The 18,114-nt window shown below is 32.7% G+C and overlaps 1 protein-coding gene across 2 annotated transcripts in view; it reads right to left on the reverse strand.

Annotated features, from left to right (window-relative positions):
* Window positions 1–18,114, reverse strand: part of ANKRD13C (ankyrin repeat domain 13C) — a 61,910-nt gene that overhangs the window by 30,201 nt on the left and 13,595 nt on the right. For both annotated transcript variants that reach the window (XR_004423907.1, XM_033115142.1), the window contains exons 3-7: window positions 14,202–14,306; window positions 8,689–8,774; window positions 7,463–7,508; window positions 5,656–5,722; window positions 1,318–1,462 (exon numbers count right to left, since the gene is read on the reverse strand). Coding sequence is in view for 1 of the 2 variants with exons in the window: in XM_033115142.1 (XP_032971033.1) it covers window positions 1,318–1,462; window positions 5,656–5,722; window positions 7,463–7,508; window positions 8,689–8,774; window positions 14,202–14,306 (449 nt within the window). In the remaining variant the exon portion in view is untranslated. The remainder of the gene's footprint in view (window positions 1–1,317; window positions 1,463–5,655; window positions 5,723–7,462; window positions 7,509–8,688; window positions 8,775–14,201; window positions 14,307–18,114) is intronic.

Consider the following 18,114-nt stretch of genomic DNA (forward strand, 5'->3'; position numbering starts at 1 on the left):
CTAGTAATTGATATACACTATTAATACAATACCACTATCCATAGCACGTAGCAGTGTTTAGCATTTATTAGGTCCTTGATAAATGTTTAAGAAAAGAAGGGAGGGTGGCTCAATCTCTGAGTTTGCCCCACATCCCTCTCAAATGTGTAGTATCATTTCAATAAATCTCTTTCGCAGGAAGGAAGGAAAGTGAAAGAAATACATAAGATTAATTCACTTAAATTACTTTGGGAATATACCAATACCTTGTTTAAGAATCTATGACTTTTTGTTGCCAACTACGGCAGATCCTAAGTTATCTTTCCTGGCTTTTGAGGCCTTTCATAAACCACGTTCCCACACTCAATAAGAAAAATCTTCACTATAGTCAGATCTCTTTTCTGTTCCCCAAAAAGACCATTCTTATTCCCACTTCCCTGCCTTTACCTGTGTGTTCCACAGGGAATACATTTTTTCTTCTCCTCTTCCAATCTAAATCTTCATTGTCAGTTAGGACACTGTTTTTCAATAGTACATATACAAAGTAACTAAGGTTTCATCAACAGATATGGTAGTAGGGAGGTCTAATCTAACAGATGTTGAGGAAAGAACGACAAGATGTGGTAAATGACAATATGGGGAAATGAAGTGGTGAAAAATAAAAACAAAATAAATGCAACAGTGACAAAACAAAATGTTGACTTAAAAAACATCTGTAGGGCTATCAATGATACAGAGGTACTGAAAAGCTTTGTCTTTGGCAAATAGTAGGGAAAGGGGCATTCAGGGCACAAAGGATGAGGATAACAATGAATATGGTTTTCCATGATGGTCATGGAGGCAACACCAACATGGATATATTATGTTACAGAAGGAAGTTAATTGTGTACGCTGAGAAGGAAAAGAGCAAAGAAAGGCAGCCAAAGAGTGAGGAAAAGAGTACAAGCAGAGAGCCGAAAGAGGCATTCTTATTAAGGATATAAGAGATGGTCAGCTTCATTTTAAAAGAAGCCAAGGTAGCAAGATAATAAATGGTGAAAGAAAGGGTCAGCACAGGCTCAACAAATGAGAACCACAAATGGGTACAAGGGAACTTGAAGCTCATTTAACTAGGAGATCATCATTGAATTAAGAACAAACAGACTCAATGGATTGGCCAGGATGGATACCAAACGATAATTACTTTTAAAAAGCTCACACTAAGGAAATGAAATCTTTGGGATTGAACCATCTCAATTATACCTTATGCTTTTTGAAACAATTACACCGAGGGTTGGTTGCATACAAAGACATTTTTGAAAACCATTTAGAGGAATACTTATAAAACAATGTGCTCACCTCGTGGTGTATTCGCTGATAAACCTTTTGTTCATTGTCTAATACTACAAAAGATTCAGAGGGTGCTGCTTTCCCATTGAAAATGAAGCTTAAATCCCCTCGTTGGCACTTCATGTCAGTAAAGTCTATGAGAGTAGTGTCAAGCCTGTGAAAAATGGGTAGATGAGAAATTCTGACAAATAAAATTTCAGTAAAACTCCATAATTATTAAATAAGCTTTGTTCCTTCTAAACTCAAACCAAGGTGCTAATACCATATCTCAAAGTCAAATTTAGAGATAAAAGCTAATTTTAAAATATCTTAACTAAAAAAAACCGAAAGAATATTTAAATGCATTCCACTTTACCTATATTTCATTATTCTGAACATACACTTTATTAATCCAGCAAGAAAAAGATTGCTTCCCCATTGAAGTATTTCCGTAAATGTACTCCTCTCCCTACCATTTCCCTTACTGTAGCTACTCCACGAAAGTTACTTAAACTGGGAAGGGCAGACAAAGTAAGCAAGCCGGCCTAACATTCTGTGATCCCTTTAAGACTATGTTGCTAGCTCAGTGGAGCATGTAAGAGGGATAAAGCAATGGACGTACCACATCCTCAGACTAAAAACTGTATGCAGTCTTGGCCTTTTGATCTACATCTGTGCCTTATGCCTAACCAAAACTGGCTTCATCCTTCCACTTAATAGCCCATTAACTTACTCCAAATTCTTGGCATTTCTGTTTGACTTCCCAGATTCAGATTAGCATTCTTGTTTCCAACATCTCCACAGCCTGAAAATCTTGTGGATGATTCCTGTGTCAAAAGCTCTGAGACTGACAGACGTGTGTTTATTGTGCTCTTCTCTTTGGTTATCAAGACAAGACCTGGCCTGATCTAGCCCAATGAGTTGGTCTCAAATAAATTCCACAGATGACTCACTACATGTTGAAATTAGGGAAAATACTGGAAGGGAAAAATTCTCAAGTCCCCTGAAGTGCACTCCAATCTTGCACAAGGTTTTGTAGATCACATCAGGATCTCTCTGACTGGCTGCTCAAAACACCGTCCTTAATCTAAGAAATGGGCTGACATATCTGTTAAGAGATGCTGATCATATCTAAGGAAACTCCTTTAAGTCTTTGTGAGGGATCCACTGGGCTACTGAGTTTCTAATACAACTATAAGAATTCATTACTTTATAGGTTTTTCAGTTTTCATGCTGCAAAGTGATTGGGCATTCCTGGTTACCCTACACAGAAAAAGCTGAGAAATGGAATATATCTCACATGCTGCATCAAAAGAATAATTAGGATTACATCATCAAAACTAGTAACTTTTAAAAGTGAAAGAGATAATATTAATAACCTTGCCAGGACAACAACAATGAACCAGGAAAGTGTGATTTCCCTATGTATAAGGGGCACTTTTCTGAGCCATACAAAATACACAAATCCCTCAGAATGAAATCAAAAAGAGCTAAAAAAAAAAAAAAAAAAAAAAGGCAAGTCACCAATTCCTGTAGAGGTGAATGAACCCTGCTTGCTGCTTTATACCTGAATTCTAGTTCCGGGTCCACTTTCAGTGGCCTGCTATTATACTACTACTATATTACAGTACTAGTTCTGTACTACTACTACACATGCCCTATTATTGCTTGTGCACGTGGCATAAGAGAAAATAATGCCAGTAAAAGGGGCTCATCCCCTACTTCCATAAGATGTGGGCTACTGATACTGACAAAAAGAAACAGATCACTATATAAGTGGCGTATTTGGACTCTAAGCTTCAGTTACCAAGAAACACTACATCCCATTCGCCCATCCTGGATGAGTGGTGGTGGGCTGCAAGGGGTAGGGGTGGAAATAGTGAGAAAAGAGATGCAGAGAGAGACAGCGACAGACAAAGACAAACTGACATGGTGACATTTAAGTCTAGATCGAGCCACACCCAAAATCAGTCACAGCCAATTTTTATTTCATCTGTATTTGTATAACTTGGCAATTGAAATAAGACTATCTAATACATCTTCTGCAATATTCCTGACATAATAGATGGCCTGGTAAATACCACACATGTCACATAATGATAATTTTTACCATGATGGTATTTTAATGTATTAACTAGTCCTTTGCTTTAAGCCCATGAACCTAAATATTTTTAATTTTTGCCATGTACTGACTGAGCCATCAAGAATAAAAAATCATTTATACAAATGCATAGATTTGAATAGAAAATATTTCTTTGAGATAAAAACTTGGAAAATGCCAAATAACAAACTTGAAAAATGAAATAGAGCCTTCGCTTGAGATAGGAAAAGCCTGAAATGAGGCCAAGTTTGCATTTCAATCAGACAGATCACCTCAAAATTATTAATATTAATAGTGAAAATGTTTGTTAGTATCCCCAACAATAAAGTTGCTTACACTTTCCTCTTTCTACAAAAAATATTAATTTCTCCTTGACACCAGAGATTTTACATGATCAGAAGACTGTCATAAGATACAAGTGAACGTTAAAGATTCCTTTGAACATAGTTTAAAATTCAACTTTAAGTGTTGTTTTAAAAAACAAAATCATCTCATGACATTTAAATTAGAAAGTTTTTATTTAATGATAACAGATTTTTTTTTTAAGTCAATTCTTGCCATCTGTGCAAAAAACCTTTACCAAACATCCTAAAATCCAGCCCTTCCATTAATGTGGTAAACTTCATTTGGTAATGAGCGCTCTCTAACCTATCACATTTCTCCTTCATCCTCAGCTGCTAGTAAGTCCTAGGTTTGAGTGTCTTGCTAAATTATAGTAGCCTCTTCCCCTTAACCTACATCCTCTGACACAATTATTCTCTCATAGGCTCTTATTCTCATGTCACTATTTTAACCATTTTGTGGTTTTATTTATTATCTATATTTATTATGTAATATTCATATCATTTACTTCCAAAAGTCATATATAAATGTGAAACAATTTTTTAAAAGAGAAAGTTGCTCCTTTTTTCCTATTTCTAAAAGTCAAGCAAAATAAAACTAACGTTTTTAAAAGTAACACATGGAAGAAAATACTATTCTCCCAAATTACTTACTACCTTTGGCAAGTGTCTATATTAAAAATTTTTAAATTGAGGATGAATTAGTTTTTTGATGAATCCATAATATAGTGCTAACAATGGGCTGCTGAATTAAATCTACATCATTAACAAGTCCTTTCCTAGTTTCTTTTCTATATTTTTCTGTATTTTCCAAGGTTTCTATGAATTCAATGTGCATGAGCACTTTCATAATTAAAAACATGAGGTTATTTTTAAAAATCAAAAACTGAGCAATATCTGCCTTAATCAAATTCTACCCCTTGAGAATAATTACCCTAGAATTACCTCCAACTTAGGTTATCTGTTCACTAGAATTCAACTATTACATAATGAATTTCACAAAGAGTTGATTTTTTTAAAATTCTGCCTTCTGACATGGTGAGAACTGACAGGAAGTCAGAGGTCCTAGCTCAGCTATTAGTCTGCAATATGCCCTTCTAAAAAATCACTTCACCTCTCTCAACTTTCTCATTTAAATATAAAACGAACGGTTTATATGAGTTAATCTTCAAGTCATTTCCAGCTCTAGAGCCTTAATATCCAAATTAACACTCTGGAGATGTATAAAGAAATAAATATGTAATACTTTATATATATATAATTTATAAATACTCTAACATATATAAAAGTTTGCATATTTTCTAGCATTATATATATAGCTTATATATACTTAATTTAAAAATATACCTATATTAATATAAAGCTAAAGATATAAGGAATGATAAAAGTAAAATTCTGAAATGAGTAAAATAAATAGATTTCCCATCAGATCTAAATATCAATCTTAGTTTTAAAAGGAAACAGAAAAAATTAAAATTAGCCTTAAAGAGCTCCCTAGAATAGATAAATGATTGAAGAGAGAAAGGGATAGATACATGGATGATTAGATAGGAGATGGAGAGGTATAAGGGAGATGGAGGAAAAAGGACAAGTTATTAGATCTTCCTTATGTGTCCCTTATTCCTTAAAAAGCCAGGACCAGGGAGATGACCATCTTAATTCTTCTTAGTATTACATCATGATCTTCACTGTTTGCCTTTTAGATAGTCTGTAGTTGAGTAAGAATAATACCTTTGTTTTAGTCATGATTTTATGCCTTTGGTTCCTTACCTGTAGTATGTCTCAAATGAGATAAAATATTGTGAATATATTAATGCATGTTTAAGTTATAAAATACTACATCCAAATGTAGGCTATCACTACAGGGAAAAAAGCTTCCTCTAAATCTCAATTTTCTGTTACTCAGAAAAAATCAAATCACCTTACCTGATATTGATACCTTGTTTGTATATTTTACATGCATCAGAAGGCAGAATTCGGGAAAGTAAAGGCACTGTGTTTTTAAAAAGAAAAGGTATAAATTAACCACCTAAAGTTATGAGACAGTACAATTTTTTTATTAGAAGAACAATGTAAACATTTTACTAATTCACCAACATTGCAATAATTTCCTTTAAAATAGTATTTTCCAAGTTAAAAATAATATACACAGCAATTTTGAACAATTTCAAATATCCACTGTTTAATTGTATTTGCTGTATAGTTCACCACACTCCCCTAAACCCCCAATCACCCATCCCCAGAAACACATACAAGAACAGCGGAGTTGATATAATGCTACTCTCGGGTACATATTGCAGGGTATTATTATACTCGTAGATGAGAAAACAATGCCCTATGGTAACTAAACCCTCCTGAACAGGTTAACTGTATGAACATGAATCCTATCTGATCCTTTAAAACAATGTGATTAAATAGTAGAAAGTAATGTGTATAACAAAAGACATTTTTAAAGCTAAATAATCTTATTTGAGTTTGAATCCCAAATATGTGACCTTGGTTACTTAAGCTCAGTGTACCTCAGTTTCAAAATCTACAAAATGGAATCATACCTCAGTAGTTGCATCATGAATTTGGTCACCCAACAATGATAACGTGTTTATAACTATAGATACACACATATGTACTAGTTCAGGAGTGATAACATCCATTTCTATTTTTTCATGTAACTGAAATGTCATTTTTAAAATAGTTGAAAACATTATGCTCAGCAAGATAAACTGACTATTTTAGACTTTAAACCACTAACATTACTAAGAGAAGCAGTTAAAGAACCAATATACTCAAGGGACAAGCTTAGCTTAAGATCACCAAGCAAGAATAAGGTGAAAAACACGGTGGAAAAAATGCATTCAGGCTTTAGACCAATCTGATTTGGAGCTCTTTTATTATACAGAGTTACCACAGACTTCCTTTTTTCTCAGTGGTCTAGTACACCGGGACTTCTGAATGACATATAAAGCATAAAGGCAAGGTTGGCCTATGATGGAGCCAAAATTGGCCTGGTGAGCTAGAATTGTAGCAATTTTTGAAAGAACTGATTTTATTTAGGGATTAAAATTTTAGTTTAGAGATTAATATACTAATCAGCCATGCTAAACAGATGTTAAAGTAAATGAAATACTTCCTCATGAACTAATATTGTAAACTGCATATGTGATATGTTATGTAAAAATGACAAATTCCATAATGATATAATAGTATGATTCCATTAAGAAAACACTAATGCACAGGATATAAATATAAATGTGTGTGTGTGTGTGTTCACGCGCACATACACACATATACATCTGCTAAGCATTAGAAAGGGTTTGAAAGTATTAGCCTGAAACATTAACAGTGGTTTCTATATTTGTCAATATATAACTTACTTTAATGACTTCATGATTTATTTTTATAATTATTTTAGAGATAAATAACACTGAACATTCGAATATGTTTATATCATAAAATTAATTTAAATCGAAACCTATATACAGCTTATATTACAAAATATTTTTAAACAAAATTTAGTTGTTTTGGTAGTTACTTAGTTAAAGTAAAGGTCACTGGGATCAAACTTCCCATTTAGAAATGAAGGTTTTCACCCTAAGTGGACTCACATTTAAAATGGGGAAAACAGAAACTTTCTGTTACCAAATTTCTTATGTTAACATTTCCATATAATATTTAATTTTATACTTGCAATTCTTCATGTGTACATATTTTATAGTAAAACATAGCACACTCTTACCCCAGCTTTGAAAATCCCAGTGAAGTTCTAGATAAAAGTCACCTAGCTGAGAAATGAAATGTGAGTAATTACTGAATGCACGTTAGTTAACAGCTCTTATATCAACTTAATATTTTGCTTTTAACAACTTATCATTAAAGGTCTATAGACAAGAAAAGGAAAATTTCAATGTTCGAAGTTGGAGAAAAAAATGTTTATTACTTACAATAAAATATTATAATAGCCCACCTTACTTATTACATTTATGTACAAAGGAAAATATGCACCATTATAGATTTTACAAGAACATTTCAATTACATAAGAACATATCTGAAACTGATAAGCATTTAAATTTGCATAAATACATATTCCATTTCTCAGTATAACTTAAATAACAATAAGTATTATTGTAAAAATAGTTAATATTGTGGAAGTGTTATAAAAATGAGTATAGCCTCATAATGGTCTTAAAAAAAAAATCACCTAATGCAATAGAACTCTTTTATGTAAAGTGGTAAGACAAACGTTTACTATATTTGAAATAATATGTCATCAGAGGAGAACTGTAAAGAAAATTTTTATTTCACAAATTAGAAGTTAAATACCAAAGACTATAACTGCTAAGGAAACTATTATGATCAAATATTCTCAAAAGAAAATCTCTTGAGATCTTAAAAAAAAAAAAAAAAAAAGCATACCTAAGAGAAGACATAGTCATCATCATGATAGGTCTTTTTCCCACAGTCCTTTTAGGCATCAAAAATACAGAGGAAGAGAATATCAGAAAATAAACCTCTTTCTCTTTCTGTGCCAGTATACCCAGCTCTTACCATTATGAGAGACAGTAGAGAAAAGAGAGTTTTGTTATATAAAGAAAATGTAAACTGCTCCTGCTAGGAGCAATGGCTTCAACTCTTAAGCGAATCTTCAAATCCAAAAAACAAAGGAAAATTATTGCCATTAATTATGACCTACATCCGTTTCTCTTAGAGCTCTCATCTAATTTATTGAAAGCAGTATTTCTTTATCTACCTTCAGAGTTCAAAGTAAATGGTGCTTCCCATAAGAATACATTTATATATTATAATCATAGTATTTTGTTGTCACTATTGCTTAATTTAAGTAGGACTTTTACCATTTCTTGACTCTTAATAACCAGTGAGAAATTAGACCATATTAAAAACAATGCTTCAAAGTACACAAAATTACTCTTTAGGTACAACGTCACCAAAGAAATATGGCCTACCTCTTTCAGGGCTTTTAATAATCGAGGTCGTTTTTCTTCAACACTTTCCCTGGATTGCTGCTTAAGCTTCCTTAAAAGAGCTGTAACTAAAGTTTAAATAAAAAAAAATTAAAATAGCTATCACCATGCTAGAAAACACCACTGGCTAGAGAGATACTGTGAACAAGTTAGTAAATAAGTTTAGTACAACCATCATGATCCCAAGGAAAACTGAGATGAGAACCTCATCCAACATTAACTTATACTCACACTAGTTTTCCCAGTTTTTAATTATCAGTATGAATTTACTTGACTGAGTCAAGATTTACCAATCTCAGTCATGTGATGCAATGACCTGTTTTAACATTGGTCTAAAAGATCTCAAAGACAGCAGATCTCAAAAATCCCATTGGATACTACTTTTCTAAAAACATAATTATCTACATTTGTTACTAGGTGTACCTGTTATTTTTTTCACTAGAAGTTGTATTCTCACATACTATTAATATAGGGGAAAACAGTGAATGCCATTCTATCTGTGTAAATAACTTCTAACTCTAATGAAACTTGAAGACCTCCTTAGTGTTTTCTCAAGAGTTAAAAAAGATGGAGCTTTAAACACTATGCTAAGTGCAAAGCCTAGCTTTACTACTTATTAGCTATGTATAAACTTGGACAAGTTACTTAATTTCCCCAAACTTAAATTTCTATTTTTCATTTGTCAAGTAAAAACAAAAAGTCATATATACTGTATAGAGGTAACGTAAAGCCTCAACATAAATTGCTTACTACTGTGCCTACAATTAAGTATACATAATTTTAATCTATTAGAATGCAGGTCAAAAATGGACTGGAAAAATCGATCAGTCTCTAACAGTTACTGAAATAAGGGAAAATATTACGCTTGAATGAAATAAGCCTAGCAAAGGATAAGAAAATGGAACAATGTGCATTGAGAGAGAAAAAATGTACATATCAATACATGCTGACATTTCTCCTGGTCCTGACATACTTTTTCATACACACACACACACACACACACACGTATATGTATATATTCATATACATCATTTTTTTGTTTTACATTATGCATTCTTATAAATTATTTTAAGCCTTATGTGGAATACAGAAGGTATAAAAAAAAAAAGAGACAAAGAAAGATAGAAAGAGAAGGAAAGAAAGGCACATAATAAATATATGTGCCAGACATTGTTCTAGGAGCCAGAGATAAAAGGATGAATAAGATAACCTATTCATGACTTCAGTCCTCACAAAGGATACAGAGTAGGGAGCAGACAGTGAACAATTAATTAGAAGTGTGCTAAGCACTGCAAAGGAAAAGAGTAGACCACTTCAAAATGTATGAGAAGAAGTTACTTTACTCCAAGAGTTAAGGCTTCTCCCAGGAAGAAATATGAAGTTGAAACTCAAATTAAGAACACTGCCAGTTCCTGACAAGACTGCAAACCAACATGGACTGCTTGCTATTTCTTTCCCCCCAAACTAACTTTTAATGTGCTACAAAAATAAGACGCAGGCTGACAGAATTCCTAAAACTACCATAGCATACGTACACCATGACGTAAATCTGTACAAACTATTAAGTAACTCCTGGAAAGGCAGCTAGGCACCAGTGCGGATAAGAAAGTAGAGCTGTCTAGATCAGTGGAAAGCAGGGAACCATGAGTGACCGGTAAGTTGGGAAAAGACCTTTATGTTGTATCCATCTCTCTCCCTATTACTGGCCTGTGCTGATCAAATGTTCACCAGGTAACCACTGTAGAACAGAAAAGCAACATAATCTTGAAATTGTAATAACTTGAAAGCGAAATAATTCTAAATAGTCTCTGACATGTAACTTAGCATTAGCTCACTGTTATGTAGCACAAAAACATTAGCAGAAATCAAATCAAAAAAGACAAACGTCACAAAGTTTCCCCAATTGGGTGTTTTATGCTTCCTTCCTTGTCTTTAAATCAGGAACAAGACAAGGATGCCACTTTCACCACTTTTATGTGACATAGTAATAGTAATGGAAGTCCTAGCCACAGCAGTCAGAAAAGAAAAAGAAATAAAAGGCATTCAAATTGGAACGGAAGAAGTAAAACTGTCATTAATTTGCAGATGACATGATATTATATAGACAGAATCCAAAGATTCTACCGAAAAACTATTAAAACTGATAAATAAATTCAGTAACGTAGCAGGATATAAAATTAATATTCAGAAATCAGTTCCATTTCTATACACCAATAAAGAATTAGCAGAAAGAGAAATTTAAATATCCCATTTACAGCTGTATCAAAAAATAAAAAAAATACCTAGGAATAAATTTAACCAAAGAGGTAAAAGACTTGTACTCAGAAAATTATAATACAATGAAGAAACTGAAGATACAAATAAATGGAAGCATATGCCATGCTCATGGAAAGAATTAACATCGTTAAAATGTCCATACTATCCAAAGAAACGTAATTGTAAATTCAACTCAATCTCTATCAAAATATCTACAGCATTTTTCACAAAACTAGAACAAGTGATCCTAAAATTTATATGGGACCATAAAAGACTCCAAATAGCCATAGCAAATTTGAGAAACGAGAACAAACTTGGAGGTATCAAAATACCTGATATCAAACCATATTACAAGGCTATAGTAATCAAAACAGCGTGGTACTGGCATAAAAACAGACACATAGATCAATGGAACAGAACAGAGAGCCCAGAAATGAACCCACGCCTATATGTTCAAGTAACCTATGCCAAAGGAGGCAAGAATATACAATGAGGTAAAGACAGTCATTTCAATAAATTGTGCTGGGAAAACTGGACAGATACATGCAAAATAAATGTAACTAGACCACCTTCGCACACAATATTCAAGAACAAACTCAAAATGGATTAAAAACTTACATGTAAGACCCCAAACCATAAAACTCCTAGAAGAAAACATAGAAAGTAAACTCTCTGACATTGCTCTAAGCAATACTTTTTCCATAATATATCTCCACAGGAAAAGGAAGGAAAAGAAAAAAATAACAAATGAGACTACATCAAATGAAAAAGTTTTTGTACAGCAAAGGAAACCATCTAAAAAAGGAAAAGACAACCTCCCAAATGGGAGAAGATACTGGCCAATGACACATCTGATAAGGAGTTAATATCCAAAATTTATAAAGAACTCACACAACTCAACACCAAAAAAAACACCTAACAATCCACTCAAAAAATGGGCAGAGGACATGAATAGACATTTCTCCAAAGAGGGCATACAGATGGCCAACAGACATATAAAAAGATGTTTAATGTCATTAATCATCAGAGAAATGCATATTAAAACTACAGTGAGATATCACCTCACACCTGTCAGAATGGCTATCACCAATAAACCAACAAACAACAAGTGTCAGCCATCATGTGAAGAAAAGGGAACCCTCGTGCATTGTTGGGATTGCAAATTGTTGCAGCCACTATGGTAAACAGTATGGAGGTTCCTCAAAAAATTAAAGATACACTATCATATGACCCAGCAATTCCACTTTTTGATATTTATCTGAAGCAATCCAAAACACTAATTCAAAAAGATATATGCACCCCTATGTCCACTGCAGCACTATTTACAATAGCCAAGATACAGAAGCAACCTAAGTGCCCATCAATACATGACTGGATAAACAAATTGTGGTACATACATACAATGGAATATTACTCAGTCATAAAAAAAGAATGAAATCTTACTATTTGTGACAACATGGATGGACCTGGAAGGTATTATGCTAAGTAAAATAAGGTACACAGAGAAAGACAAATATCATAGGATCTCACTTATATGTGGAATCTAAAGAACAAAATAAATGAACAAACAAAAAAAATCGACTCACAGATACAGAGCACAAACTGAGGGTTGCCAAGTGGGAGGTGGTTGGAGGGCTAGGTGAAAAAGATGAAGGGATTAAGTACAAATTGGTAGCTACTAAATAGTCCTGGGGAGATAAAGGAAAGCATAGGGAATATAGTCAATAATATTGTAATAACCATGTAGAGAGACAACTAGACTAATCAGGGGGATCACTTTGTAAATTACATAACTGTCTAACCACTATACTGTCCACCTGAAATTAATATAAAATAATATTAAATGTCAACTGTAATTGAAAAATTTTAAAAAGGGGAATAAGAGGTTCAAATTTTCAGGTATAAAACAAGTAAGTCATTGGGATGTAATGTACAGCATAGGGAATAGTCAGTAATATTGTGATAGTGGGGTACAGCGTCAGATAGTTGCTGGACTCATGGTGATCACTTCTTTAGGTATATATATGTTGAGTAGAGTATACCCCTGAAACTAATATAATCTTATAGGCTAACTATACTTTAATAAATATCTTTTTAAAAAAACACAAAAAAACATTGCCCAAGGTGTTCTCCACAAAGATGTGATATGTGGATTACATGTAAAGCTGAAACATAAGAAATACCCCGTAGGAGCCCCAAACTTAACATCAAAATAAAACTAAATCTTTGTAACACCCTGGGAGTGTTCAATGTTATGCATTTCTATAATAAAACTGCCAAAATGTTTTTTTTAAACTGTTACTTATTTTAAGTGTGTTTTCCAGGACCCATAAACTCCAAGTCAAGTAGTTGTTTCTTGGGCCACAATCTAGTTGTGGCCCATGCGGGGATCGAACCGGCAACCTTGATGTTATGAGCACCCCTTGGTGTTATGAGCACTGCACTCTAACCAACTGAGCTAACCAGCCGCCCCCAAAACTACCAATTTTTTTATAGTTCCTTCTACAAAGCTAAATTTAAGTGATCATTTTCAGCCTCACAGTGTAAAAACATAGTGTTACCAGAAAGATAATATTCTTCATCCAGACTTAAATTTTGTAAAATTTTCAACTACTGAAATGTGCTTAACAAAAATAAGGCCTGTATATAAAACTGAAAAAAAAAAAAAAAAGGTGTAGGAGGAGGGAGAGTGAAATAACTGGGCACTCTACATATTGTGAAAATGTATGTGACCTTTTTTGGAAATTCTTATTTAAAGACGAAAAGAAAAATAGAGACAGACTTGTTCTATGCTTTCAACAAAGCCTATGCCCAGCAATTTAAGCAGACAAATAACTGTTACTAACAAATTGTGATTACTTTCAGTTCCAATTAATCTTTCAAAAAATTAAGTGGCTGCCAGAAAGGACAGTCATGTCTCAATGTTTTTAAAAAGTCCTTCATTCTGAATAAAACAACAACAACAACAACAACAACAAAAAAAAAATCAAAGAATTCCAGTAAGGCAGAATACTGTAAAAGGAGAAAAAATAATAAACAACATACTTTTAAACGTAATTCCTCTATTTTTTTGTGTACTACCCAATGCTCAGGTTCCTAAGTTATGAATAATTAACATATATTTATAAATAACTACAAACTTTTCATAGTATGAAAGTTACACTAAATGAAAAACATTTCAAATACATCACTTTGTATTTTTACACTATATATCAACAATAGTAATTTATATTGCTTACTCATCTGTCTATCTCCATAGCTGATGGCTTCCGCCAGCGGGCTCCATCCCTGAGCATTTTTCACCTTTACTGGAGCATTGTGAGCCAAAAGTAAATGGGCACATTCTGAAACATAAAGTGGTAGTAATATCAAACATCACACAATTTTTAGAATCTCTAAAAATAAAAATCATGTAAAAATTCAAGGAAACAAATTAATATAAATAGATTTATGAAAGAAATACTGTACCACAGAGATTTAAACATTTTTTTAAATTTCTATATATCTAAACCAAGTTATTTCAGATCTTCAGATTCAATAAATATCTATTCTATTACTTGTAAATAAATTGGATCTCTCTGCAAAGAAAGGATTATGTCCCGATAATTGTTTTCAACAATATTTTGAGAATGTTTCCCACACTGAAAGGCAACCCAAGAAACTCAAAAGTAATTTACATCAAAATACCTACTATTTAGTAAATAAAGAGGATTGTATGCCTGTAATGTCAAATGGAAAGCTCATTATTTCAGAAAAAAAATGTTTTCAAAAAGGATCAGTAATATTTCTCTTATTTTAGAAAAACAACCAAATAGGGCAATAATCTGTTTATGATTAGGAGGCCAAATCTGGATAGTCTTTCTAGTAATCAAAAGAAGTCTAAGGTACAAACAGACCACTCTATAGGTTGAAAAACTTGTAAAATTTAAAAATAAAATGTATGTTAACAGGCAAAAAACATTTTAAACTGAGGCTAAAGGAAATTTAAGATAACTATCCAACCTAAATTTCTAAATGAATGACTCATTCAATCAGCCATTCAGCAAATATTTACCAAATGCCTGTTAAATGCTATTTCTAAGTACCCCGTCCTGGATATAAGCAGTGAGAAGATAAGGCCTTGCTATCAGAGATTACATCCTATGTTAGAAGCCAGTAAGTAAACTAATAAAGTGAATTTCACAAAAGTAAATATATATCCCAAAAATAATTCATGAGTTTGCCACTTATTCATCTCTATGGCTTAGCTTCAGATGAACTAGACCAATCAAACTTTTTGCTCTGAAATTCAGGAACCTAAGAAATTAAACTAGTTGGTGGTGAACACTGAAATCAGAAAGTCATGAAGATTTATTAATAGGATTCTAGATTAGTTATTTTGGGTCATGTTCAACTGCAATAAACAGAAAAATAAATCAAGAAAAGGGAGAGTATTATATATATATATATAAAGAACAGTTGACACACCATATTAGAGAAACAGATGATAGATAGATGAATGGATGGAGAAAGGGAGAGAAAGAAGGAAGGATGGAGGAAGGAAGAAAGGAGAAAGGCTAATCCCTCAAATTGTCTTGGTTATGCTTTTCCTGAGATGTAGCTAGTTCCCGTATCTTGAATTTCTATAATATATAGCCTCTTAATCAATCTCTCTTTACTAAGTTACTCAAGTTAGTCTGTTCCTTGCACAAAGGGGGAAAAACCCCAGCATAACTAAACAAATATTTAAACTACCAATCTATATAGAATTAAAATAAAATTAAACTGTCCTGCAAATCACATGCTTCAGTGAAGCATGTGAACTTAAAAACCAAACTAGCAAAAGAACTGTTTCTTTAACAAAGCAAGTTCTACTAGTACCCCTGGGATCAGAATATATTTAGACCAAAGGTTAATACCAACAACTACATTACACTAACAGATGCTCATAATGATACATCTAGATGATCAGAAAAAAAAGTCTTAAAAATTAACTAGACTGTTTAAAAAATTTAGAGTGTATGTTTTTAAAATATTTTTAGTAAATACACCTAAAATTTAAAAATCTAGCAGTCAAAAGGCTGCCAATCAACTATTTGGAATCCTCATTTTTCAGGATTACTGGGAATCCAAATAACTAAGATTTTGTTGCATATAGAAATAGCCTTATAAAGTAGATGTTTTAAATCATCTGTCTATGAGTTGTGGGTTTTTTATTTAGTGTATGAGCTGTCAAAGAGAGCACAGAGTTGTTTTTTTAAAGAATAAGCAAGTAGTATTAAGTTTTTACAATCATCTACTACCATATAAAAGCCTCGACTTATGAGTTTAGATATACAAAACAGTCCATATTAAAGAATTGTACAAAACTTTGAATATTAAAAGTATTACAATAATTAATAAACCTTAATATTGAAAATATGTCTCTGAAATTATAAATACTTGCTTAATGAAATAACCAAGTAAGGAAAAAGAAAAGCAGTTTCAAAAAGCACAAAAATTAATATAGGATTTTCACCAGTTCTTCGGGGAAAAAAAAATGCTATAAAAATATTTATTTTTAATATACTGAATCCTAAATTCAGTTAGCAAATAAAATAATCAGGTTGATTTTTTTTTAAATAGTGAAGAAAGTCATAGAAAAAAATGTAAATGGATTAAATGTTCCAATCAAAAGATATAGGGTGGTGGGAGATGAGGGTAAGGGGGATCAAATATATGGTGATGGAAGGAGAACTGACTCTGGGTGGTGAACACACAATGTAATTTATAGATGATGTGATACAGAATTGTACACCTGAAATCTATGTAATTTTACTAACAATTGTCACCCCAATAAATTAAAAAAAAAAAAAGAATCAGAAAAAAAAGAAAAAAAAAAAGAAAAGAAAGCCTTATTTCTACTAAAAAAAAAAAAAGATATAGGGTGGCTGAATGGATAAGGGGAAAAAAAGAACATACATATGCTACCTACAAGAGACTTCAGATAGAAAAATACACACAGACTGGAAGTAATGGAATGGAAAAATATATTTCATGAAAATGGAAACAAACAAAAAAAAAAGGTTGGAGTAGCAATACTTACACCAGACAAAATAGACTTTAAAACAAAGGCTATAATGAGAGACAAGAAGGACCCAGCAATTCCACTTTTCAGTATTTATCCAAAGAAACCCAAAACACTACTTTGAAGGGACATGTGCATCCATATGTTCACTGCAGCATTATTTACAATGGCCAAGATTTGAGGGAGTCCATCAATAAATCAATGGATAAAGAAGAGGTGGTACATACAATACAATGGGACATTACTCAGCCATAAGAAAATAATGAAATTTTGTCATTTGCAACAACATGGATGGACCTAGAGGGTATTATGTTGAGTAGAGTAATTCAGACAGAGAAAGACAAATGCCATATGATTTCACTACAAAACAGAAACAGACTCATAGATACAGAGAACAGTATGATGATTGGCAGACAGGAGGGGGTTTGGGGGGACTGGTTAAAAAGGGGAAGGGATTAAGAAGTACAAGTGGGTAGTTACAAAATAGTCATGGGGATGTAAAGTAAAGCATAAGAAATATAGTTAACATCGTAGTAATTATGTATGGTGTCAGATGGGTACTAGATTTATCAGGGTGGTCACCTTGCAAGTTATATAAATTTCTAATCACTACGGTGTACACCTGAAACTAATAAAATATTGTATGTCAACTGTAATTGAAAAATAAAAGAAATTACTAAAAATTTTTTAAAAACCACAATGAGAAACCATTTCATAGCCACTATGAAATAAAAACAGTAATAAAAACCATGGATAATAAGCGTTGGTGAGAATGGAGAAATCAGAACCCTTGTGTGTTGCTGGTGAGAAAGTAAACTGGAGCAGCCACTGTGAAAAACAGTTTGGTAGTTCCTCAGAATGTTAAACATGAATTACTATATGACCCAGCAACTCTACTTCTAGGTATATGCTCAAAATAAATAAATATCTATGTCCACACAAAACCTTGTACACAAATGTTCATAGCAGCATTATTCATAATAGCCAAAAGTCGAACAACTCAAATGTCCATCAACTGATGAATGGAGAAACAAAATGTGGTGTATACATACAATGGAATATTATTCAACATAAAAAGGAATGAAGTACTGACATGTGCTACAACA

This window comes from Rhinolophus ferrumequinum, chromosome 9 (genome assembly GCF_004115265.2).
Source record: "Rhinolophus ferrumequinum isolate MPI-CBG mRhiFer1 chromosome 9, mRhiFer1_v1.p, whole genome shotgun sequence".
Taxonomy (NCBI): Eukaryota; Metazoa; Chordata; class Mammalia; order Chiroptera; family Rhinolophidae; genus Rhinolophus; species Rhinolophus ferrumequinum.